This window comes from Camellia sinensis, chromosome 3, assembly GCF_055761805.1.
Source record: "Camellia sinensis isolate YWXY chromosome 3, ASM5576180v1, whole genome shotgun sequence".
In the NCBI taxonomy this organism is placed as follows: Eukaryota; Viridiplantae; Streptophyta; class Magnoliopsida; order Ericales; family Theaceae; genus Camellia; species Camellia sinensis.
In genome coordinates this window covers 189258325-189285879 of record NC_138963.1, presented here as the reverse complement: position 1 = coordinate 189285879, position 27555 = coordinate 189258325, and the positions used below count along the sequence as shown (strand labels likewise).

Below are 27555 nucleotides of genomic sequence, written 5' to 3'. Positions count from 1 at the left end.
TTTCAGCTAAATATTTCACTATGTGAAGCCAAGAATATATAATTGGCTTCACGTGATATGCAGGAAACGGTGAAAATAGAGATCAATTGATAAATTCATAAAATTACAAAGACCATGTATGGCAAAATAGTTGGGGGGGAAAGTGTATAAGCAAATGTTCACTATCTTACAAAACAGCAACTGTTCTTTGGTAAATTGTATGAAAACAAGCTACAACTGAACCGTATGAGAAACAGGATAAGGAAAGAGAGAGAAACCTGATATAGAGAATGTAGAATCAATGCAATTCTACACCATCGAGCCAATTAAGTGCAGGCAATATCTTAACCAGAAATGACATAAACTCTTCTTCAGCGACAACATTCCCAATAATGTCTAATTGTGTCAACTTCGAGTCTTTAAAAATTGTAAAAGCTTCCCAGTAATTTGTCACATTGACACCACTGATTGCAAATTCACCAAAATTCCAATCACTTCCTACCGTATGGGAGAGGGGAGAAGAGCATAAGTACCTTCTTGTGTCGACAGCGTGTGCACCAATTTCATTGTATGAGATATCCAACACTTTCAATGACTTCAGCAGTTTTAAAGGCTCCAGGGCAGAAAAACTACCAATTTTGTTGTTACTAACGTTCAAGCAAGAAAGAAGTTGCATAGCCTGCAATGCTGTCATAAAGACCGATAAAAAGCATTCAGTTACTCTCATTTGAACGATCATTAGAAATGACTTTTAAACATCAAAATGCGCCATGAAACTATCAAGACTTTGACTGGCACCATTTTACAAAATAAAGATGGCCATGCAATAAACTAATGTTGTACAAATGTGTTTATGCATAATATTGAATATGTGAAGACATGATATACAAACATAGACAGATACATACATATAGAAATACAATGAATTGAAAGTCGAAACCACAAAAACATATTCAAATGGTAATACATATACCATGTTTGTGGAGGACTTAATTATTCATTATGGCAAAACGGTAGTAACTTTTTATTGCCTCCAAGTGACAACGAAAAATTTAAAGAACTAATTGTAGTTTACCTTCAATTGAGCTAAGTTGGTTGTGGCTGAGGTCTAGCATTTGGACCCACAGTAATTTCTCAATAGACCCAATACGTGACAATGAAAGATTACTGAGTCGTAAACAGATATAATTATTGGTGCCTGATGATGCTGAGTCCCTGTAATTACAGCAATGCCTCAGCAAAGATTCCGGACTGGAGGTCAGCTGAAGAAGCACAAAAAATATGAGAATCTGTGTTATAGAAAAATCAGCAATCTATATCAAAGGTTTTACGCAAATCTTTAACACTAACTCTCACTAATATTATTGACTAGAGATCTCTCTGGGTGTGTGCTGAAAAGAACTATCAAACGATTCTTACACAAGACATTCACAATTCCAATGAACATAACTATATAGTTAGTTAGATTAATCTCAATAAATAAATTATAATAATAATAATAATAATAATAATAACCCATTATATGAACAGATCAGCCACTAAATAGTCGAAATGAGTGTGGTTTTACTTTGAATTCTAGATTAAGTTGTTGAAGGAGCATGCCCATCTATTTCGGTAACTATAACGCAGCACCAACTATGCCCCCTGTCCGCTATGATCAGAACGATAATGAAGTGATGGATTCTGATGATGAAAGTACCAGTGCTGTTCAACGAGAAGCTGCAACGGAGCCATATGCAGTATGTTCATCTTGGAGTTATCCAAGTTCGTTTACAAGTCTTGCACAGAACGGAACAGGGAAATATGGCTGTCTTATCAAGACTTGTGTTTGCTCTTTGTTCTTTTACAGAATGGCCTACAGAGGAGGATCAGGACAGTATGGAGGTTCTAGCAGGTCTCAACCAAATCGACGAACTTATCCTGTTATGCCGAGAGAAGAACGGATCAGACTGTCGCAATCTGCACCTTCAGACCGTTGGATTGATCCAACAGTTCATCCCAATGCTACAGAATATCAATCTCTCCTGCAACGCATTGAAAACCGATTTGCATATGACTCAGGAATCACCTTTGATGAACATGCAGAAATTCAAGCCCTTCTCATCCATGAAGAAGAAGATGCCATGGAGAAAGCAAGAACAGCTCTTCAACAGCTTGTCAAGATACAACAACTCAAACTTGAAGCTGTAGCTCGATCAGCTGTTAGTGATAACCACCAAAGTGACAAACTTCCAGAAATCTATCAACAAACTCAAGAGTTAAAGGAAATTGACAATGAGCTCTTTGATGTTGTCATGTTGATGCGTCTTTACCATTATTGAAGGAAGAAATGGTGGGCCCCCCCCTTTCATTGATGATATTATTACACTTCAGTCACTACTCAGAATCACACTGAGAAAAGCTGTGTAATAAAATTACTCAATGTTATCTTTTTCTTATTAGGATTGTCGTGTTGTGTTTGTCGTGTTGCCAGATATTTTATATCTTGGTATCGTGTTCTTTTCGATTTGAAAGAAAGGTTCTTTCTTATCTTAAAGTGTGTCGTCTAGCATAAAAGAATCCTACTTTCTCAAAAGGTTTGATTCTTCTTTATGCTTTCTTTTATTATTATGTCGTCTAGCATAAATAATTGTAAAAGAATCCTACTTTTTATCTACATGTTCCGAGAATCAGACCAGAAGTATTGGCTCGGACAAGAAGGAAGTTATCGTGCACAAGTGAAGGTCACTCCTGAAATTTATCATTGCCAACATAACTGGGATCAACAAAATCCACTACCACACGATAGAAGACCGGAGTGTACAACTTGTAAAAGGAATTTGGCTGGCCAATCCAGGGCGTTCTGTGGAAAATGTAATGCCTTAACCTGTGCATTATAGCCTGGCAATCAGTTCTTAGGGTCAGATGTCCCTTATCAAGATAATAAATCTTGAAAGCTTCCAATGAATTTATGCATGCATAAATTTCAGCATCTATAGTGGATTTGATGGGACTGAATTTTCCACTAGCATAAGCACAAATTCGTTCTGTTGAATGAGGGTCTTTGAGTGCTTTCTTCCATTTGCATACTCCTCCCCATCCTTCCATGCAGCCATCGGTTTCAAGGATGATGACACATCCTTCAGGGGGAATTGATAGATTAGGCAGAGACTGGATTTTTCTTTTGATTTCACGGATTAAACTCCAATCCTGAGAATTAAGCCTCCTTTCTCCCTTTGGGCTGACTTTGGAATATAGTGGGCTTAGCATCCGGCCCAAATCTTTAATGTAGCTGCGTGCATAGTTGAGTAAGCCCAACCAAGACCTTAAGCCCTTTGTCTCCTTCAGGGTTTCTTCCGAAAAGTTGGATACCTTGGTTATTATATGGGCTTGTAATTTGATTTCTCCCTGACTCTATGAATGGCTAGTCATGCCATTTGGTCTAAAGAATGCCCCGGCTGTGTTTCAACGAAAAATGGACATCTGCTTCAAAGGAACGGAAGAATTTATCGCCGTATACATTGATGATATCCTTGTATTTTCACCCGATGAACAGACCCATGCAAAACATATCCATGTAATGATTGAAGTCTGCAAGAAGAATGGGCTAATTCTTAGTCCAACAAAGATGAAGATAGCAGCAGTCCAAATGGATTTTCTGGGATCCACAATTGGAAAGGGAGAAATCAAATTACAAGCCCATATAATAACCAAGGTATCCAACTTTTCGGAAGAAACCCTGAAGGAGACAAAGGGCTTAAGGTCTTGGTTGGGCTTACTCAACTATGCACGCAGCTACATTAAAGATTTGGGCCGGATGCTAAGCCCACTATATTCCAAAGTCAGCCCAAAGGGAGAAAGGAGGCTTAATTCTCAGGATTGGAGTTTAATCCGTGAAATCAAAAGAAAAATCCAGTCTCTGCCTAATCTATCAATTCCCCCTGAAGGATGTGTCATCATCCTTGAAACCGATGGCTGCATGGAAGGATGGGGAGGAGTATGCAAATGGAAGAAAGCACTCAAAGACCCTCATTCAACAGAACGAATTTGTGCTTATGCTAGTGGAAAATTCAGTCCCATCAAATCCACTATAGATGCTGAAATTCAACATGTTCTTCTTCTTCTCCTTAACTTCTCCACTTGCAACTGTTTCCATCATCATGAGCTGTTCAGAGGCTTCTGCTTCTTCTTCTAAGGCTTCTAAAGCATTATCAGAACCATTGATATGTTCTCTTTATCTTTGCTTTTGTTAAAGTAGCTTTAAGTCGATTATTGAGATGCTATGTCATGTGGACAACTTCTCTATAAAAGACTATGATTAGAAGTAGTTCAAACATCGAAAGAAGTTCAGACAACTAAATTCGGTATTTGAAGTTTAAGTCTTGTAATCAAGTATCAAAATTTCCGCTGTGTAATCAAAAGTTCTGTAAGTTTTTTGAATGGGGATCGCAAAAATTCTATAAAGTAAGCAAAGAACTAGTTGAAACTTACAAAAAAAACTTACAGAACTTTTGATTACACAGCGGAAATTTTGATACAAGACTTAAACTTCAAATACCGAATTTAGTTGTCTGAACTTCTTTCGATGTTTGAACTACTTCTAATCATAGTCTTTTATAGAGAAGTTGTCCACATGACATAGCATCTCAATAATCGACTTAAAGCTACTTTAACAAAAGCAAAGATAAAGAAGAATCAAACTTTGTAAAAAGTAGGATTCTTTTACAATTATTTATGCTAGACGACATAATAATAAAAGAAAGCATAAAGAAGAATCAAACCTTTTGAGAAAGTAGGATTCTTTTATGCTAGACGACACAAATCCATCTTGATCTCGAAGGCTTGTGTTCAGCAGTCTTGTTAAAGAAACTGATTATAGCCTGGCAATCAGTTCTTAGGGTCAGATGTCCCTTATCAAGATAATAAATCTTGAAAGCTTCCAATGAATTTATGCATGCATAAATTTCAGCATCTATAGTGGATTTGATGGGACTGAATTTTCAAACTTTACCCGTGTTGTTGAAGTGGAAGGTATATTGGTCTCCCATCCAGCGGCCAGAGTGTGCGATTCAGCTTCTCGTTGAACAGCACTGGTACTTTCATCATCAGAATCCATCACTTCATTATCGTTCTGATCATAGCGGACAGGGGGCATAGTTAGTGCTGCGTTATAGTTACCGAAACGGATGCTATATCTTCCTCCTGGTAAATTTCTGGTGACCGCCGTGGTTGGTTGTTGAGGTTGTACTTGTCTGACTGGAGGTTGAATAATCCAGTTCCTGCCTCGTAGTTCCTCAGTGGAAATTCTTTCTCCTGGGATTGCTCGTACGTCTCGAGAAGTGAGATATTCTGTAACACCTTGAATCTCATAGGCAAAGCCTACGTTTGGTGTATTCGATAGACGTCCAACCCTGAATATCATTGCCATAATGGAGGAAGGAGAAACTCAAGCCTATCTAAATGGCGTCCAGATCACGCACACAGACAGTTACTCTTCCCAGGGTAACAGATCGACCACCAGCAACTACGGCAACACCTGGAGCACCATTATTCGAAGACCAAATTCGAACATATCGGCGAGATCAACGAAGGAATTAGTAGTTCGATGCCTGCTTTTGCTTGCACGAATAACCTTCAATTCCAGCAGCTGATCAATATGTTTCTTAAAGCTTTCTTTCATAGCTGGAGTAACATGCTTCATTGGCTTATCATCAATGATAAATTCTGAATTCTTCAGGTCCAATTTGCATGTAATTTGTAAAATGTGACATTGTCTCCTTCAATACGAACACCGCCATACATTGACCGTATGAAGTTACAGCCAATAATCATCTGTATACGACCACCTAGTCGAAATGGAAAGAACAGCTTATAATGAAACATAAGAAGGATCCTCAATATGTCCTTTCTTCCACATCTGCTGTTTCAAACTACAATCCTCCGCAGGATACGATGATGGGTCCTCCAGGTTATCCTCCAGCAACTGGCCAAGGAACAATTAACATTCCCCAGAGACCTACATATGAAGGACAGTCCAGGTTCAATGTGAAAACAGTTCGCATTTGCGAGAGAATATTCTGTGTTCCTTCATTACCCTCTCCCATGGTAATAAGGTTATTGAACTCTGTATCATACTTCATCCGCCACTGAGTCCAAATTAATTTCTCCGTTTCACCAAGCATATTTTCGATGTACTGGAGCTTATCCCTTACATCCGTGAATCCTTGCATTGACACATGTGCCTTGGTGATAGATTCCCATCTCATAAATACTTCATCAAATCTACCCAGTTGATGAGGTAATATAAACATAGCCCCAGTTGAATGCATGGCTGAGATGCTATGTCATGTGGACAACTTCTCTATAAAAGACTATGATTAGAAGTAGTTCAAACATTGAAAGAAGTTCAGACAACTAAATTCGGTATTTGAAGTTTAAGTCTTGTAATCAAGTATCAAAATTTCCGCTGTGTAATCAAAAGTTCTGTAAGTTTTTTGCCCTGAGGTTATCAGAGTTGACAGAAGCACCAGGCATCGGTCTTTCAACAACCATTGCTAACATCACTACTCCCATCGGATTCAAGACCCTTATCCGACAAAATAACACTATAATTGAATTGTGTGTTCAGTTGTCACAACAGGTGCAGGCACTTGAAGCACGAATTAGAAGTTTGGAGGCTCAGAAAGCAAAAACTGAAGTGATTCCAGAAGCACTAATCACTAAGCTTGAGAACCTGTCACTTGGACCAAAAGAACGACCAAAGGAACCAAGAGGGTTGCTTAGAGTTCACAGGAATCCCAACAAGTTGCTGCAAGACGAATTAGATAAGCTAAAACTCAAGCCTATCTAAATGGCGTCGTTGCTGATTTTCCTCTTCTTCACCACCTTCCGTTAAAATATTGAGGGATTCAATATTTGGCGCAAAGGGGTTATCAAGTGCCTGCACCTGTTGTGACAACTGAACACACAATTCAATTATAGTGTTATTTTGTCGGATAAGGGTCTTGAATCCGATGGGAGTAGTGATGTTAGCAATGGTTGTTGAAAGACCGATGCCTGGTGCTTCTGTCAACTCTGATAACCTCAGGGCCTTTTGATAGACCAGATCGTCCTGAGTCATTCAATCAGCGCACCCTTGATTTGTTGAAGAAGTGCTTCAATTGGTTTTAGCTGAGCTTTGGTTGAACTGACAGTTCCTTCTTCAATGCAAACTTGAGTCAAGGAATTGATTCCCTTTTCAAGTTTTTCAACTTTCTTTGTCAGATGCTGAACACTACTTTCAAGAGATTGGATTTGTAACTGTTGACTTCTAAATTCCGGATTCCTAGACATAACAGGACGAGGCACTAGCGGTTTTGGTCATTCAGGAATGGCTTCGGAGCCTAAGGATTCGGATTCTGATTCGAACTCCACCCTGAATATCATTGCCATGATGGAGGAAGGAGAAACGGAATACCCACAGGTGAAGAAACTGGAACAGCTTATAATGAAACATAAGAAGGATCCTCAATATGTCCTTTCTTCCACATCTGCTGTTTCAAACTACAATCCTCCGCAGGATACGATGATGGGTCCTCCAGGTTATCCTCCAGCAACTGGCCAAGGAACAATTAACATTCCCCAGAGACCTACATATAAAGGACAGTCCAGGTTCAGAAACTTCCGAAGGGATGATAAAAGTGAATGGTGGAATCTGCCATCAGCCATGCATTCAACTGGGGCTATGTTTATATTACCTCATCAACTGGGTAGATTTGTGGCAGAGATGCAGTAAGTCCAGTGAAACCCTGTGGTGAATGAAGACTTAAATTGGTAAGAACAACTTGGACCTTGAGTTGTAAATATAGATTATAGCGCTTCTTTCTGGTAATTAGAAATTCTAAATAGCTCAGACTAGTTAATATATTTTTACCCAGACCAGTATATAGATTATGACAAATATATGGGAACAAAAAATTAAGGAATGGTATGAAAAATCAGAAACTTCACGCCTGAACTACCTTGATCTTTCCACAACTGTTAAGCCATCTTCAAAAGAACTAGCTCATAATATTGCTGTAATTTACGATAGAGTTTGCCTCTCTAGTAAAGTAAATTTAAAGGAATTTAGAAGTCAACAGTTACAAATCTAATCTCTTGAAAGTAGTGTTCAGCATCTGACAAAGAAAGTTGAAAAACTTGAAAAGGGAATCAATTCCTTGACTCAAGTTTGCATTGAAGAAGGAACTGTCAGTTCAACCAAAGCTCAGCTAAAACCAATTGAAGCACTTCTTCAACAAATCAAGGGTGCGCTGATTGAATGACTCAGGACGATCTGGTCTATCAAAAGGCCCTGAGGTTATCAGAGTTGACAGAAGCACCAGGCATCGGTCTTTCAACAACCATTGCTAACATCACTACTCCCATCGGATTCAAGACCCTTATCCGACAAAATAACACTATAATTGAATTGTGTGTTCAGTTGTCACAACAGGTGCAGGCACTTGAAGCACGAATTAGAAGTTTGGAGGCTCAGAAAGCAAAAACTGAAGTGATTCCAGAAGCACTAATCACTAAGCTTGAGAACCTGTCACTTGGACCAAAAGAACGACCAAAGGAACCAAGAGGGTTGCTTAGAGTTCACAGGAATCCCAACAAGTTGCTGCAAGACGAATTAGATAAGCTAAAACTCAAGCCTATCTAAATGGCGTCCAGATCACGCACACAGACAGTTACTCTTCCCAGGGTAACAGATCGACCACCAGCAACTACGGCAACACCTGGAGCACCATTATTCGAAGACCAAATTCGAACATATCGGCGAGATCAACGAAGGAATTTTCTTCTTCGACGAGGAGCAGCAAATATAGCCCAAAGAGTGCGAGGAAGACCTTCTACATCAAATACTCTGAAGCAGCAGATTGCACCAGACACACAGCTTCAACTTTCCATGGCAGACAGAGCCAGTATAGCACCAGCCGAGGTGTTATATCGTACAAGAAGAGATGATGCTCATCACAAGGTCTATGTTCATAGATCTGAGGAAGCAATACTCTGTGTAGGAGACACACAGATTGAGCGACCATTTATACAACCTGAAAGTTTTGAAGAACTGCAACGGAGCCATATGCAGTATGTTCATCTTGGAGTTATCCAAGTTCGTTTACAAGTCTTGCACAGAACGGAACAGGGAAATATGGCTGTCTTAGTACTCCGAGATACACGGTGGACTGGAGATCAAGCCACTTTTGCTTCTATGGAAGTAGATTTGACACGCGGAGCTCAAATGGTTTACATAGTACCAAATACTATGATGACCATAGGAGATTTCTTTAATCATGTCCAAATTGTTCTGCAGACACGTGGCTATGAAAATTGGCAAGGAGGAGAGGCCAATTTATTGATAACCAGAGGAATGGTTGGACGTCTATCGAATACACCAAACGTAGGCTTTGCCTATGAGATTCAAGGTGTTACAGAATATCTCACTTCTCGAGGCGTACGAGCAATCCCAGGAGAAAGAATTTCCACTGAGGAACTACGAGGCAGGAACTGGATTATTCAACCTCCAGTCAGACAAGTACAACCTCAACAACCAACCACGGCGGTCACCAGAAATTTACCAGGAGGAAGATATAGCATCCGTTTCGGTAACTATAACGCAGCACCAACTATGCCCCCTGTCCGCTATGATCAGAACGATAATGAAGTGATGGATTCTGATGATGAAAGTACCAGTGCTGTTCAACGAGAAGCTGAATCGCACACTCTGGCCGCTGGATGGGAGACCAATATACCATCCACTTCAACAACACGGGTAAAGTTTGATAATTTTCCTGATCATTTCCCTACAACTTCTGACGAAGAGGAGGAAGACGATGATGATGTTCCCTTGGGATATGATCCTCAGTATGAGCCCTCTGCTCACACTCTTACTGAATATCCAACCCCCCCCGTTTGGGATAACCCCTTTGCGCCAAATATTGAATCCCTCAATATTTTAACGGAAGGTGGTGAAGAAGAGGAAAATCAGCAACAAGAAGAGGAAAATCAGCAACAACGGCAACAGCAACAGCAACAAATGCAACAAATGCCACAACAAGAAGCTGAACAACAGCCAATCATCTCAGACACTTCTGATGCCGATGATGAATTATACTTCAAAGCACAAAGGCGACGAAGACAGGCTCATGCAAGACAGAACTTTCCATGTCCATACAAACACTGTCGAGAAAAAGGCCTTATTGAATATGAAGGTATCACGGCAGTACACTTTGTGAGGCTATGTCCAGAAGCAAAAGGGCCCTCAAGATCAACGGATGGAGCTGTTGGGTATGATCTTAGTTCAACTGCTAAGATATTCATCCAGCCTCAAGATCGTTGTCTTATCCCTACTGGAATAGCATTACAAATTCCATTTGGCATGTATGGAAGAATTGCACCGCGATCCGGGTTAGCACTACAACATGGAATTCATGTGGGTGCAGGTGTTATTGATCCCGATTATCGTGGGGAAGTTAAAGTCCTACTCTTTAACTTTGATTTGAAGATGTTTAAGATTCAACCTGGCCAACGAATTGCTCAGATCATTTTTGAAAAGGTTGCATTGCCTAGAATGGTAGAACAAGACGGATTCCTAGACATAACAGGACGAGGCACTAGCGGTTTTGGTCATTCAGGAATGGCTTCGGAGCCTAAGGATTCGGATTCTGATTCGAACTCCACCCTGAATATCATTGCCATGATGGAGGAAGGAGAAACGGAATACCCACAGGTGAAGAAACTGGAACAGCTTATAATGAAACATAAGAAGGATCCTCAATATGTCCTTTCTTCCACATCTGCTGTTTCAAACTACAATCCTCCGCAGGATACGATGATGGGTCCTCCAGGTTATCCTCCAGCAACTGGCCAAGGAACAATTAACATTCCCCAGAGACCTACATATGAAGGACAGTCCAGGTTCAGAAACTTCCGAAGGGATGATAAAAGTGAATGGTGGAATCTGCCATCAGCCATGCATTCAACTGGGGCTATGTTTATATTACCTCATCAACTGGGTAGATTTGATGAAGTATTTATGAGATGGGAATCTATCACCAAGGCACATGTGTCAATGCAAGGATTCACGGATGTAAGGGATAAGCTCCAGTACATCGAAAATATGCTTGGTGAAACGGAGAAATTAATTTGGACTCAGTGGCGGATGAAGTATGATACAGAGTTCAATAACCTTATTACCATGGGAGAGGGTAATGAAGGAACACAGAATATTCTCTCGCAAATGCGAACTGTTTTCACATTGGAAGATCCATACCAGGGCTCGACACTGATGCAGGAAGAAGCCTACAGAGATCTGGAACGACTATCTTGTAGAGATGTCAAAGATATAATCAAGTTTTTAAATGATTATTTACATCTTGCTACAAGATCAGGGCGTTTGTTCGTGGGAGAAGAACTGTCGGAAAAACTATGGTCAAAAATGCCGGGAGATCTTGGTGAACGAATCAAGAAGGCATACCAAGAACGACATGCAGGAAACGTAATTGGCGTTGCTCCTAGGATACTTTTTGCATACAAGTATCTTGAGACTGAATGTAAGAATGCTGCTTTCCAGAAATCCCTCAGAAATCTGGAGTTTTGTAAAGAGATTCCAATTCCAGGTTACTATAAAGAGCCAGAAAGGAAGTATGGCATCCGGAAGGCAACAACGTATAAAGGCAAGCCACATTCTTCCCATGTCCGAATTGATAAAAGGAAATATTTGCAAAAGTCAAAACATTGTAAATGTTATCTTTGCGGTGAAGAAGGCCACTATGCTCGTGACTGTACCAAAGACAAGAAGAATGTTAAGAGGGTTGCAGTCTTTGAAAATCTTGGAATACCGGACGACTATGATGTCATCTCTGTTCAACCAGGGGATGAAGATTCCGATGCTATTTATTCAGTTTCCGAAGGTATTGACGATACGGAGCAAATTGGTGGAGGCCTTATTGAGACAATCTACATGTTCCGAGAATCAGACCAGAAGTATTGGCTCGGACAAGAAGGAAGTTATCGTGCACAAGTGAAGGTCACTCCTGAAATTTATCATTGCCAACATAACTGGGATCAACAAAATCCACTACCACACGATAGAAGACCGGAGTGTACAACTTGTAAAAGGAATTTGGCTGGCCAATCCAGGGCGTTCTGTGGAAAATGTAATGCCTTAACCTGTGCATTATGTTCTACCTATTATTTTGGCTTCACCAAATTTGCTATGCACAAGGCGCCAATCCCATATAACCAGAAGCCCTTACTCCAAGAACAACAGGAGTACATAAGATGGTGTGAGGCCGAAATGAAGCGGTTAAGGGAGGAGGCACTACATTATAAGAATGAGCTGGAAGAACTGAAACTCCAAATTCAATTGGAAAAGGATGAAAAGGAGTTGCGAAAAACAGGCAAATTCAAGGCTGAAGAACTAGAAGCCTTAGAAGAAGAAGCAGAAGCCTCTGAACAGCTCATGATGATGGAAACAGTTGCAAGTGGAGAAGTTAAGGAGAAGAAGAAGAACATGTTGTACAATCTTTCTGTTGAACTGGAAATTCCAGGCGTACAAAAGAAGGTTGTCCTCAATGCTATCCTTGATACTGGAGCCACCACGTGTGTCGTGGATTCAGAATCCGTTCCATCAGAGGCCCTAGAAGAAAACACTTACACTGTGCAGTTTAATGGGATTAACTCACAGTCCAAGGCAAATAAAAAGCTTCGAGGAGGAAAAATGTATATCGGAGACAACTGGTTCCGAATCCCTTATACATATAGCTTTCCATTTCGACTAGGTGGTCGTATACAGATGATTATTGGCTGTAACTTCATACGGTCAATGTATGGCGGTGTTCGTATTGAAGGAGACAATGTCACATTTTACAAAAATGTGATAACTATCCAGACGCGCCAATCTGTCAACACCATGGAAGCTGAAATTGATGATGATTTCCTCATCGATCATTACTATGACCCTACTGCAGAATGGATATTTCACTCTATTGAGCATAATCCTCATGCTCCCAGATTTGAAGACAAATATCCAAAGGTGATAAAACACTTGCAGAACTGTGGAATTATTGGAGAAGATCCTATGAAGCAATGGTCGAAGAACCAAATTACATGCAAATTGGACCTGAAGAATTCAGAATTTATCATTGATGATAAGCCAATGAAGCATGTTACTCCAGCTATGAAAGAAAGCTTTAAGAAACATATTGATCAGCTGCTGGAATTGAAGGTTATTCGTGCAAGCAAAAGCAGGCATCGAACTACTGCTTTTATTGTCAACTCAGGGACTTATATTGATCCAATCACAAAGGAGGAAAAGCGAGGAAAAGAGCGTATGGTTTGCAATTATAAGCGACTCAATGATAATACGCATAAGGATCAGTACAGCTTGCCCGGAATCAATACAATTATGGCAAAGATTGGCCATAGCAAAATCTCTTTGACATCTCTACAAGATAGTCGTTCCAGATCTCTGTAGGCTTCTTCCTGCATCAGTGTCGAGCCCTGGTATGGATCTTCCAATGTGACAATGAGCTCTTTGATGTTGTCATGGTGATGCGTCTTTACCATTATTGAAGGAAGAAATGGTGGGCCCCCCCTTTCATTGATGATATTATTACACTTCAGTCACTACTCAGAATCACACTGAGAAAAGCTGTGTAATAAAATTACTCAATGTTATCTTTTTCTTATTAGGATTGTCGTGTTGTGTTTGTCATGTTGCCAGATATTTTATATCTTGGTATCGTGTTCTTTTCGATTTGAAAGAAAGGTTCTTTCTTATCTTAAAGTGTGTCGTCTAGCATAAAAGAATCCTACTTTCTCAATAATCTATATACTGGTCTGGGTAAAAATATATTAACTAGTCTGAGCTATTTAGAATTTCTAATTACCAGAAAGAAGCACTATAATCTATATGGCTTCGGAGCCTAAGGATTCGGATTCTGATTCGAACTCCACCCTGAATATCATTGCCATGATGGAGGAAGGAGAAACGGAATACCCACAGGTGAAGAAACTGGAACAGCTTATAATGAAACATAAGAAGGATCCTCAATATGTCCTTTCTTCCACATCTGCTGTTTCAAACTACAATCCTCCGCAGGATACGATGATGGGTCCTCCAGGTTATCCTCCAGCAACTGGCCAAGGAACAATTAACATTCCCCAGAGACCTACATATGAAGGACATAGCCCCAGTTGAATGCATGGCTGATGGCAGATTCCACCATTCACTTTTATCATCCCTTCGGAAGTTTCTGAACCTGGACTGTCCTTCATATGTAGGTCTCTGGGGAATGTTAATTGTTCCTTGGCCAGTTGCTGGAGGATAACCTGGAGGACCCATCATCGTATCCTGCGGAGGATTGTAGTTTGAAACAGCAGATGTGGAAGAAAGGACATATTGAGGATCCTTCTTATGTTTCATTATAAGCTGTTCCAATTTCTTCACCTGTGGGTATTCCGTTTCTCCTTCCTCCATCATGGCAATGATATTCAGGGTGGAGTTCGAATCAGAATCCGAATCCTTAGGCTCCGAAGCCATTCCTGAATGACCAAAACCGCTAGTGCCTCGTCCTGTTATGTCTAGGAATCCGTCTTGTTCTACCATTCTAGGCAATGCAACCTTTTCAAAAATGATCTGAGCAATTCGTTGGCCAGGTTGAATCTTAAACATCTTCAAATCAAAGTTAAAGAGTAGGACTTTAACTTCCCCACGATAATCGGGATCAATAACACCTGCACCCACATTCATTGGCTTATCATCAATGATAAATTCTGAATTCTTCAGGTCCAATTTGCATGTAATTTGGTTCTTCGACCATTGCTTCATAGGATCTTCTCCAATAATTCCACAGTTCTGCAAGTGTTTTATCACCTTTGGATATTTGTCTTCAAATCTGGGAGCATGAGGATTATGCTCAATAGAGTGAAATATCCATTCTGTAGTAGGGTCATAGTAATGATCGATGAGGAAATCATCATCAATTTCAGCTTCCATGGTGTTGACAGATTGGCGCGTCTGGATAGTTATCACATTTTTGTAAAATGTGTTTTCACATTGGAAGATCCATACCAGGGCTCGACACTGATGCAGGAAGAAGCCTACAGAGATCTGGAACGACTATCTAGTGTACTGCCGTGATACCTTCATATTCAATAAGGCCTTTTTCTCGACAGTGTTTGTATGGACATGGAAAGTTCTGTCTTGCATGAGCCTATCTTCGTCGCCTTTGTGCTTTGAAGTAATTTGCAACTGTTTCCATCATCATGAGCTGTTCAGAGGCTTCTGCTTCTTCTTCTAAGGCTTCTAGTTCTTCAGCCTTGAATTTGCCTGTTTTTCGCAACTCCTTTTCATCCTTTTCCAATTGAATTTGGAGTTTCAGTTCTTCCAGCTCATTCTTATAATGTAGTGCCTCCTCCCTTAACCGCTTCATTTCGGCCTCACACCATCTTATGTACTCCTGTTGTTCTTGGAGTAAGGGCTTCTGGTTATATGGGATTGGCGCCTTGTGCATAGCAAATTTGGTGAAGCCAAAATAATAGGTAGAACATAATGCACAGGTTAAGGCATTACATTTTCCACAGAACGCCCTGGATTGGCCAGCCAAATTCCTTTTACAAGTTGTACACTCCGGTCTTCTATCGTGTGGTAGTGGATTTTGTTGATCCCAGTTATGTTGGCAATGATAAATTTCAGGAGTGACCTTCACTTGTGCACGATAACTTCCTTCTTGTCCGAGCCAATACTTCTGGTCTGATTCTCGGAACATGTAGATTGTCTCAATAAGGCCTCCACCAATTTGCTCCGTATCGTCAATACCTTCGGAAACTGAATAAATAGCATCGGAATCTTCATCCCCTGGTTGAACAGAGATGACATCATAGTCGTCCGGTATTCCAAGATTTTCAAAGACTGCAACCCTCTTAACATTCTTCTTGTCTTTGGTACAGTCACGAGCATAGTGGCCTTCTTCACCGCAAAGATAACATTTACAATGTTTTGACTTTTGCAAATATTTCCTTTTATCAATTCGGACATGGGAAGAATGTGGCTTGCCTTTATACGTTGTTGCCTTCCGGATGCCATACTTCCTTTCTGGCTCTTTATAGTAACCTGGAATTGGAATCTCTTTACAAAACTCCAGATTTCTGAGGGATTTCTGGAAAGCAGCATTCTTACATTCAGTCTCAAGATACTTGTATGCAAAAAGTATCCTAGGAGCAACGCCAATTACGTTTCCTGCATGTCGTTCTTGGTATGCCTTCTTGATTCGTTCACCAAGATCTCCCGGCATTTTTGACCATAGTTTTTCCGACAGTTCTTCTCCCACGAACAAACGCCCTGATCTTGTAGCAAGATGTAAATAATCATTTAAAAACTTGATTATATCTTTGACATCTCTACAAGATAGTCGTTCCAGATCTCTGTAGGCTTCTTCCTGCATCAGTGTCGAGCCCTGGTATGGATCTTCCAATGTGAAAACAGTTCGCATTTGCGAGAGAATATTCTGTGTTCCTTCATTACCCTCTCCCATGGTAATAAGGTTATTGAACTCTGTATCATACTTCATCCGCCACTGAGTCCAAATTAATTTCTCCGTTTCACCAAGCATATTTTCGATGTACTGGAGCTTATCCCTTACATCCGTGAATCCTTGCATTGACACATGTGCCTTGGTGATAGATTCCCATCTCATAAATACTTCATCAAATCTACCCAGTTGATGAGGTAATATAAACATAGCCCCAGTTGAATGCATGGCTGATGGCAGATTCCACCATTCACTTTTATCATCCCTTCGGAAGTTTCTGAACCTGGACTGTCCTTCATATGTAGGTCTCTGGGGAATGTTAATTGTTCCTTGGCCAGTTGCTGGAGGATAACCTGGAGGACCCATCATCGTATCCTGCGGAGGATTGTAGTTTGAAACAGCAGATGTGGAAGAAAGGACATATTGAGGATCCTTCTTATGTTTCATTATAAGCTGTTCCAGTTTCTTCACCTGTGGGTATTCCGTTTCTCCTTCCTCCATCATGGCAATGATATTCAGGGTGGAGTTCGAATCAGAATCCGAATCCTTAGGCTCCGAAGCCATTCCTGAATGACCAAAACCGCTAGTGCCTCGTCCTGTTATGTCTAGGAATCCGTCTTGTTCTACCATTCTAGGCAATGCAACCTTTTCAAAAATGATCTGAGCAATTCGTTGGCCAGGTTGAATCTTAAACATCTTCAAATCAAAGTTAAAGAGTAGGACTTTAACTTCCCCACGATAATCGGGATCAATAACACCTGCACCCACATGAATTCCATGTTGTAGTGCTAACCCGGATCGCGGTGCAATTCTTCCATACATGCCAAATGGAATTTGTAATGCTATTCCAGTAGGGATAAGACAACGATCTTGAGGCTGGATGAATATCTTAGCAGTTGAACTAAGATCATACCCAACAGCTCCATCCGTTGATCTTGAGGGCCCTTTTGCTTCTGGACATAGCCTCACAAAGTGTACTGCCGTGATACCTTCATATTCAATAAGGCCTTTTTCTCGACAGTGTTTGTATGGACATGGAAAGTTCTGTCTTGCATGAGCCTGTCTTCGTCGCCTTTGTGCTTTGAAGTATAATTCATCATCGGCATCAGAAGTGTCTGAGATGATTGGCTGTTGTTCAGCTTCTTGTTGTGGCATTTGTTGCATTTGTTGCTGTTGCTGTTGCCGTTGTTGCTGATTTTCCTCTTCTTGTTGCTGATTTTCCTCTTCTTCACCACCTTCCGTTAAAATATTGAGGGATTCAATATTTGGCGCAAAGGGGTTATCCCAAACGGGGGGGGTTGGATATTCAGTAAGAGTGTGAGCAGAGGGCTCATACTGAGGATCATATCCCAAGGGAACATCATCATCGTCTTCCTCCTCTTCGTCAGAAGTTGTAGGGAAATGATCAGGAAAATTATCAAACTTTACCCGTGTTGTTGAAGTGGATGGTATATTGGTCTCCCATCCAGCGGCCAGAGTGTGCGATTCAGCTTCTCGTTGAACAGCACTGGTACTTTCATCATCAGAATCCATCACTTCATTATCGTTCTGATCATAGCGGACAGGGGGCATAGTTGGTGCTGCGTTATAGTTACCGAAACGGATGCTATATCTTCCTCCTGGTAAATTTCTGGTGACCGCCGTGGTTGGTTGTTGAGGTTGTACTTGTCTGACTGGAGGTTGAATAATCCAGTTCCTGCCTCGTAGTTCCTCAGTGGAAATTCTTTCTCCTGGGATTGCTCGTACGCCTCGAGAAGTGAGATATTCTGTAACACCTTGAATCTCATAGGCAAAGCCTACGTTTGGTGTATTCGATAGACGTCCAACCATTCCTCTGGTTATCAATAAATTGGCCTCTCCTCCTTGCCAATTTTCATAGCCACGTGTCTGCAGAACAATTTGGACATGATTAAAGAAATCTCCTATGGTCATCATAGTATTTGGTACTATGTAAACCATTTGAGCTCCGCGTGTCAAATCTACTTCCATAGAAGCAAAAGTGGCTTGATCTCCAGTCCACCGTGTATCTCGGAGTACTAAGACAGCCATATTTCCCTGTTCCGTTCTGTGCAAGACTTGTAAACGAACTTGGATAACTCCAAGATGAACATACTGCATATGGCTCCGTTGCAGTTCTTCAAAACTTTCAGGTTGTATAAATGGTCGCTCAATCTGTGTGTCTCCTACACAGAGTATTGCTTCCTCAGATCTATGAACATAGACCTTGTGATGAGCATCATCTCTTCTTGTACGATATAACACCTCGGCTGGTGCTATACTGGCTCTGTCTGCCATGGAAAGTTGAAGCTGTGTGTCTGGTGCAATCTGCTGCTCCAGAGTATTTGATGTAGAAGGTCTTCCTCGCACTCTTTGGGCTATATTTGCTGCTCCTCGTCGAAGAAGAAAATTCCTTCGTTGATCTCGCCGATATGTTCGAATTTGGTCTTCGAATAATGGTGCTCCAGGTGTTGCCGTAGTTGCTGGTGGTCGATCTGTTACCCTGGGAAGAGTAACTGTCTGTGTGCGTGATCTGGACGCCATTTAGATAGGCTTGAGTTTTAGCTTATCTAATTCGTCTTGCAGCAACTTGTTGGGATTCCTGTGAACTCTAAGCAACCCTCTTGGTTCCTTTGGTCGTTCTTTTGGTCCAAGTGACAGGTTCTCAAGCTTAGTGATTAGTGCTTCTGGAATCACTTCAGTTTTTGCTTTCTGAGCCTCCAAACTTCTAATTCGTGCTTCAAGTGCCTGCACCTGTTGTGACAACTGAACACACAATTCAATTATAGTGTTATTTTGTCGGATAAGGGTCTTGAATCCGATGGGAGTAGTGATGTTAGCAATGGTTGTTGAAAGACCGATGCCTGGTGCTTCTGTCAACTCTGATAACCTCAGGGCCTTTTGATAGACCAGATCGTCCTGAGTCATTCAATCAGCGCACCCTTGATTTGTTGAAGAAGTGCTTCAATTGGTTTTAGCTGAGCTTTGGTTGAACTGACAGTTCCTTCTTCAATGCAAACTTGAGTCAAGGAATTGATTCCCTTTTCAAGTTTTTCAACTTTCTTTGTCAGATGCTGAACACTACTTTCAAGAGATTGGATTTGTAACTGTTGACTTCTAAATTCCTTTAAATTTACTTTACTAGAGAGGCAAACTCTATCGTAAATTACAGCAATATTATGAGCTAGTTCTTTTGAAGATGGCTTAACAGTTGTGGAAAGATCAAGGTAGTTCAGGCGTGAAGTTTCTGATTTTTCATACCATTCCTTAATGTTTTGTTCCCATATATTTGTCATAATCTATATACTGGTCTGGGTAAAAATATATTAACTAGTCTGAGCTATTTAGAATTTCTAATTACCAGAAAGAAGCGCTATAATCTATATTTACAACTCAAGGTCCAAGTTGTTCTTACCAATTTAAGTCTTCATTCACCACAGGGTTTCACTGGACTTACTCCTCTCTGCCAGATATAGGGCCTGCGTCTTTTACTTAGCACTTAAATTTCAAGAATTAAACTGCCTTAAGAGTTATAAATACAGAAATCATGCTATACTTTCTTATAATATCGAAACATTCAATAACCTTTGCCTTGGTTAATATACGGTTACTTTTGCCCTAGCATACAGATGATACTTCAAATATACAGATAAAACAATTCAAGAAAGCATAATTAATCATTCACAACAGAGGCCTTACTACCCTGATAAGTGGTTTACGCTAAAGTAGCCATAACAAAACTAGCTCTGATGCCATTCTTCTTGCAGACTTCAATCATTACATGGATATGTTTTGCATGGGTCTGTTCATCGGGTGAAAATACAAGGATATCATCAATGTATACGGCGATAAATTCTTCCGTTCCTTTGAAGCAGATGTCCATTTTTCGTTGAAACACAGCCGGGGCATTCTTTAGACCAAATGGCATGACTAGCCATTCATAGAGTCCCAAGGGTGTCCAAAAAGCTGTCCATTCGATTGAATCGGGGTGCATTGCAACTTGGTGAAATCCACTCTTTAAGTCGAACTTAGAGTAGATTTTGCTATGGCCAATCTTTGCCATAATTGTATTGATTCCGGGCAAGCTGTACTGATCCTTATGCGTATTATCATTGAGTCGCTTATAATTGCAAACCATACGCTCTTTTCCTCGCTTTTCCTCCTTTGTGATTGGATCAATATAAGTCCCTGAGTTGACAATAAAAGCAGTAGTTCGATGCCTGCTTTTGCTTGCACGAATAACCTTCATAGTACCAAATACTATGATGACCATAGGAGATTTCTTTAATCATGTCCAAATTGTTCTGCAGACACGTGGCTATGAAAATTGGCAAGGAGGAGAGGCCAATTTATTGATAACCAGAGGAATGGTTGGACGTCTATCGAATACACCAAACGTAGGCTTTTGCTTTCTGAGCCTCCAAACTTCTAATTCGTGCTTCAAGTGCCTGCACCTGTTGTGACAACTGAACACACAATTCAATTATAGTGTTATTTTGTCGGATAAGGGTCTTGAATCCGATGGGAGTAGTGATGTTAGCAATGGTTGTTGAAAGACCGATGCACAAAGGCGACGAAGACAGGCTCATGCAAGACAGAACTTTCCATGTCCATACAAACACTGTCGAGAAAAAGGCCTTATTGAATATGAAGGTATCACGGCAGTACACTTTGTGAGGCTATGTCCAGAAGCAAAAGGGCCCTCAAGATCAACGGATGGAGCTGTTGGGTATGATCTTAGTTCAACTGCTAAGATATTCATCCAGCCTCAAGATCGTTGTCTTATCCCTACTGGAATAGCATTACAAATTCCATTTGGCATGTATGGAAGAATTGCACCGCGATCCGGGTTAGCACTACAACATGGAATTCATGTGGGTGCAGGTGTTATTGATCCCGATTATCGTGGGGAAGTTAAAGTCCTACTCTTTAACTTTGATTTGAAGATGTTTAAGATTCAACCTGGCCAACGAATTGCTCAGATCATTTTTGAAAAGGTTGCATTGCCTAGAATGGTAGAACAAGACGGATTCCTAGACATAACAGGACGAGGCACTAGCGGTTTTGGTCATTCAGGAATGGCTTCGGAGCCTAAGGATTCGGATTCTGATTCGAACTCCACCCTGAATATCATTGCCATGATGGAGGAAGGAGAAACGGAATACCCACAGGTGAAGAAACTGGAACAGCTTATAATGAAACATAAGAAGGATCCTCAATATGTCCGAAGATCCATACCAGGGCTCGACACTGATGCAGGAAGAAGCCTACAGAGATCTGGAACGACTATCTTGTAGAGATGTCAAAGATATAATCAAGTTTTTAAATGATTATTTACATCTTGCTACAAGATCAGGGCGTTTGTTCGTGGGAGAAGAACTGTCGGAAAAACTATGGTCAAAAATGCCGGGAGATCTTGGTGAACGAATCAAGAAGGCATACCAAGAACGACATGCATGAAACGTAATTGGCGTTGCTCCTAGGATACTTTTTGCATACAAGTATCTTGAGACTGAATGTAAGAATGCTGCTTTCCAGAAATCCCTTTCTGGCTCTTTATAGTAACCTGGAATTGGAATCTCTTTGCAAAACTCCAGATTTCTAAGGGATTTACTTAAATGAGCATGTAAAACAGCATGTCTATAGGACTGCAATACAAGCACAACTATTTAGACTTTGGATGGCTAAAGGGTCACTTGACCTAGTTCTTAAGCAAAATGAGTGAAGGCTTACGCAAGAGCTGAGACAATTTCTTTCAATTTGAGTGTGAAAAACTCTTCACTATGTTGAGCAAAGCCCTCAAACCTAATAACATTTAGATTCTTTAATATGAGGGCATTCAGTAGGTATCATCAGATATCTAATTTGATGCAAGCATGATGAGTGGTGACAACCTCACATGTCCAGAGTTAGATGAAAGGCTTGTCATTCTGTCATGTGTAACATAGACCAATTTACATAGCAGTATGTAGGAATGATATGATTCAAGTTGAAGGTCACTTTAGCCTAAGAGGGTGTGTGGGTTGAGGCTGTGAGAACATGCCTTTGTATAGGGACAATTGAAGAAGACTATTTCCATGGGACTTTGCCACCTGAGCTTGTTAAATTGAAAACAGATATTTTCATTTTAGGTGTTGTTTTACTAATATATTTTAAACATATTTATGACTCTATATAATGAGCTTTGAGGCATAATTTCATATAAGAGATCTGTGCTGGCCAATCAAGAAATCAATATGTCAGTAGGATATTAAAACCATCAGCAAATCCTATCTGATAGTATTCACAAAATGAGCAGAGACAAACTGGGGTAGCTTGTCTGTTTTGGCCAAACTGAGCTCAAACAATAACAGCACAAATTCAACTGAACTAGAACCACGCACAAGCACTACTCCTTACCTGCTAAGTACAATCACACGGTACACATTTTGCTGCTCAACTCAGATCAGCTTGTTCTTACTCCTAAATGCAATGGTTCAAAGCTCTAGCTCTCCTCAAGGAGACCATGAAATATTAAAGAGACACTACTCATACATGCAGCACAACAATAAAAAATGAACCTAAATGGACTGTGCTTTCCTACACAGATAATATAGAAGAGAAGAGATATTCACCTGCTTTAATACGGCTAAGCTGTATTCATCCTTGTAGTATTGAGAATGTGGTGGGTCCATTGTCATAAGATCACTATATAATTCTTTAACTTCTTCAGAATGGACCATCTTGCATGTCTCTGGAGTTTTATCATATGACATCATTGCATCATGTGCAGTCAACAATCTTGCAAGCATAAGCTTTCCAATTTTACTACAATAACCAGAGGGAGAAAATAAGAGGACATTGGACAAACGATAAAGCTGCTTTGATGCTGCAAAGCTATTCATGAATGAATTCCACATACCAGTTTATCTCTGACAGCAATTCCCGGAAAAGAGCTATCTCATTAACTATAGTCTCAGCGCTCCAATTAGAAGCTGTTGGCTCATTCACCTCACTATTCCTCAGTTGATCAAAAATTTTAATTTGGCTTGGTTCCTGAAGATGTGTTTCACCAGTAAGAAAATTTTCGTCTCCCCATGATATCATCTCTGCACTTTTCATTTCAGCATGTTGTGAACCATGAGGTTGTATAAAAACGGTAAATTCAAAATGAGAAGGATGGCTATGGTGAAATCCACTCAAAGACACGATTCCCTCTGAATGTCCAAGGCTAACCTTTACTGGATGAGCTTGTAAAGAATGGAGATTCTCCTCGTGAAAAGTTAGATATGTTACCCAAGCTTGGGCACTCCCAGAGTTGTTTGTTGAAAGTGGTGACCAAATTAAATCTTTATTTGTGTTATATATGGATTCCACAGTTATTGTAGATGAGCTCACACCTTCAACTGCTTCGTTAAAATAAAGAATGAGTGGAATTATCCCACTATTAAGATGGAAACCTGTGATAGGAGACGAAGCACAAGTATCCAGGAAACCATCTACTGATACATTAAGATTAGAACCATGAGGTGGCCAGGTAGAAACCAGCAGAGGATTCATCACTTTAACCGTTTGCTCAAGAAGCCAAAGATGATAAAACCATCCACTCTGATCATCTGGGTCAGTAAAAAGAGCTTGGTGTACAAGGTCATACTCCTCTGTCAGAACCTTCTCCTTTGAGAAAGATCCTTGAGCCCTTTTCTCCAGTAAATGAGACAAAATTACACTGCAGAACATTCATGGTAAGGTAAAGTAGAATAAAAACAGGAAATATGTTTAAGCAAACAGACATCACAAGGTAAAACATGCACTCAAAGCAACAGGCATGTTTGTGTAGGTTGAAAAAGAAAAACAAAAGGCACAATTGGACAGGAAACTTAATTTTCTAATCCTGCTAGAATAGATAGGATTTCAAAAGGTAGCAGGTGTTTCATCATGAAGTTTCCACTGTAATATTAATGTGCATAAGAATTGTTCATTTGACTCCAAAGCAAATTTGAAGGTCAATCAAGCTACAATTTTATGTAACATTGCATGTCAGATTTACACACATAGAAAGCTGCTTAATCAGTTTACAAACAGAAAATTGCCATTAAAGATTAATCCGAAGTAAACACCATTTGTTTCTTTTCTGGAATTTGTTAGGCTAATGACCATTTAAATAGTGAAGTGCTTATCAACTATTGATATAAGGCCATCTCCAACGGTGCATCAAACCATGCATCAGATTTGAAATTTGATGAAAAAGTGACTTTTTCAAGCTCCAATGGATTCACCAATTTGATATCAAAATGAGAATGGAGCAAACATTTCATCAAACTGAGGACAAGCTCTGTATTTCAGTATTTCACTATTCTGGACTGTTGGACGGGGCAACCGGTCAACCAGCCAGATGTCCGGCCGGTTGACCAACCGATCGACCGGTTCCCTTTCAAATAGGTAGGTTCAAACCGGTCAAAAAGGTTCAAACAGGTAAAAAAAAAAAAAAAAAAAAAATAGCCTTACCGGTCGACCCCTTCCCTTTTGATGCACGGTTGAAGCAAGCTATATCAGATTGAGAAAATTGACTTATTTTTACTCAAATTTGATGAAAAATTTGGTCCACCGTTGGAGATGCTCTAAGGAATAAAACTAATGAATATTTTTTCCCCTGTCCCACAATGTGCATGAAAGGAGAGAGCATTTTGCAACCTTGCATCACAATATGCCATCAATACAAGTTACATGTTTCAAAGTGGATGTTTTATATAACATCGCATACCATCAATATCTTATCAACATTGCATCACATTACAAGATAACTTATACGATGGTTCAATTATAATTTGTTATTCACAATGTTTATGATGTATCTTATCAAGTTATCACTGATGATGATTCTTTAATTGAATAATTCTTAGATTCTTTTGCAAAAATTGCTTTAGGAAAAATGTGTTGGAAATTTGAAATTAGTTCTAGCTTTGGTCCCGTTAGAAGCAGAATGTCTTGTCGTAGTATGCATAATAATATAGAACATACAAAAAAAAATTGTGGATTTTCAGCGACATAGGGGTTTTTTTTAATGACATTTTAGTTAAAGACAAAAAATTCAAATATCCACTATAAACATGTGACTTATTGTTTATGTAATAAAAACATTCAAAACAGGTCAAGCATGACAGACAGGATTTTTGTACATCTCATTGTAATACTACAATAACAGCAGGCACCAAAAAAACTTCGGAACCAAACAATGGCACAAAAAACATTTTTCTCCACTAGTCCATTTTAATTATAATGATTCAAATGGTAAAATAACATTGAGATACAAGCATACCTACGATTATGCCAAGAAGAATAGTTACTGAAGTTTTCATTTATCAAATCAGTAGTGAATTGTAGCTCCTCTTCATCTGATCTGTTCTTTAATGCTGCCACAAATCTGAAAATAAAGACCAAATTAGACCATTTGAAAATACAGTCCATCAATATATTAAAGTAAATCAAACCCAAATCTTCACCTCCGGTAATTCCATGCATGGAAATTCCTGGAATCTTTCTTCAGTAACACCCCCAGAAGCTGCAATTCCCGATCTACAGATGAATGCCCCTTGCTTAGCACCCATTTACGATGATACCAGGCACCATAAGACTTATAATTCTTTGCCAATGCACGCTCTGTCTGCATATATATTGACGTCTTTCATAAAATTCAAAATAAATTGAACCCAAACACAACACACAACATAATTACAATTGGCTGCTGAAAAAGCAAAAGAAAAGAAAGCAACGCAATATTTCAAAATCTCAAGATTTAAAATTTTAAAATTTCAAAACAAACTTTGCACTGAACGCAATTAAACCAAATAGCCCTATTTGGCACAGTTGACTTGTGTTCAGCTGAATTTCTTTTTTCTTTTTCTACAGTTTTTCAGCAACCAAACAGCATCAAATACATGGACAGAAAAAGAAATACATATTGTGGTTCCTACAAACATACAACTCTCAGTTCTTCGCTGTAAATAGATTTAATGAAGTCTGGATCAATCTCTGTATCAGTCTCAGAATGACTGAGAATGTGTTCAACAGCGAATTTTCTGTAATTCCAAGCTGTGAGATACTCAGGATTGGCCTCGAGAAGCTTCGCATTGACCTCTAGGGCTTCTTTTGTGTAACTGAACAATTTGCACATACAAATACATGATTGTTCAAAACTATCAGCATACAATTCGAACAAATAATTTTAACTGAACAATTCACGCAATTGACAATACAAATTGAAGATTGTTCAAAATTATCAGCGTTTACATCACACAGTTCAAAATTATCAGTGTTTAGATCACATAGTGCAATACAATACAATTCGAATAAATAACTTTACTCTCGTGTATAAAATCTGAACAATCTTTCGCGTAACGGAACAATTCACACAACTGACAATACAAATTGAAGCTTGATAAAAATAAAAAATATCAGCGTCATAGAGTTCAAAACAACACAATTCGAATACATAATTTTACACTCGTGTGTCAAATTTGAACAATACACAATTGACAATACAAATCGAATATTCTTCAAAATTATCACCGTTTAGATGACAGAGTTCAATACAATACAATACAATTCGAAGCATAGATAGATACATACATATAAACAGAGAGAGAGAGAGAGAGAGAGAGGATTTACATTTTGTTGTGATGAAAATGGAGGAACTGAGATTGGAGGGGGCGTAGTTTAGCAGCTTTGAGAGCTAAAGCTTTTTCTTCTTCTGGAGTGGGGGCTTTGCGAGGACGACCGTGCATTTTTCGTGCTTGTAGAGAGAGAGAGAGAGAGAGAAACCCTATACGTGGATCTGAAAGACGAAGTTTCGAATCAGCAGGAGACAAAGGGACCTATAGAGAGAGAGCGGCGAAGAGTGTAGGACTGTCAAAAGCTCGCGCCCAAGTCGTGAGAGAACAAGGTTTGGATTAGATACTACTTTGATCTGTGTCTTCAGAGGTAAGCAAAGAAGTGAGAGTTATGCGACTGGACAATGAATAATAAATAAATAAATTCTAAAGGGGCAAATTAAAAACTATTTAAT

General features: G+C 39.8%; 1 protein-coding gene across 1 annotated transcript; it reads right to left on the bottom strand.

The window, feature by feature from the left end:
- Positions 1 to 58: 58 nt before the first annotated feature.
- RGTA1 (RAB geranylgeranyl transferase alpha subunit 1) lies at positions 59 to 27555 on the bottom strand. The gene is made up of 8 exons (XM_028229086.2): positions 27159 to 27555; positions 26473 to 26647; positions 25994 to 26154; positions 25810 to 25914; positions 23416 to 24219; positions 23129 to 23321; positions 1055 to 1241; positions 59 to 666 (listed from the first exon to the last, which is right to left on the bottom strand). Exons 1-8 carry the CDS (start codon positions 27272 to 27274, stop codon positions 278 to 280), a joined length of 2130 nt encoding a protein of 709 aa, XP_028084887.1. The 5' UTR covers positions 27275 to 27555; the 3' UTR covers positions 59 to 277.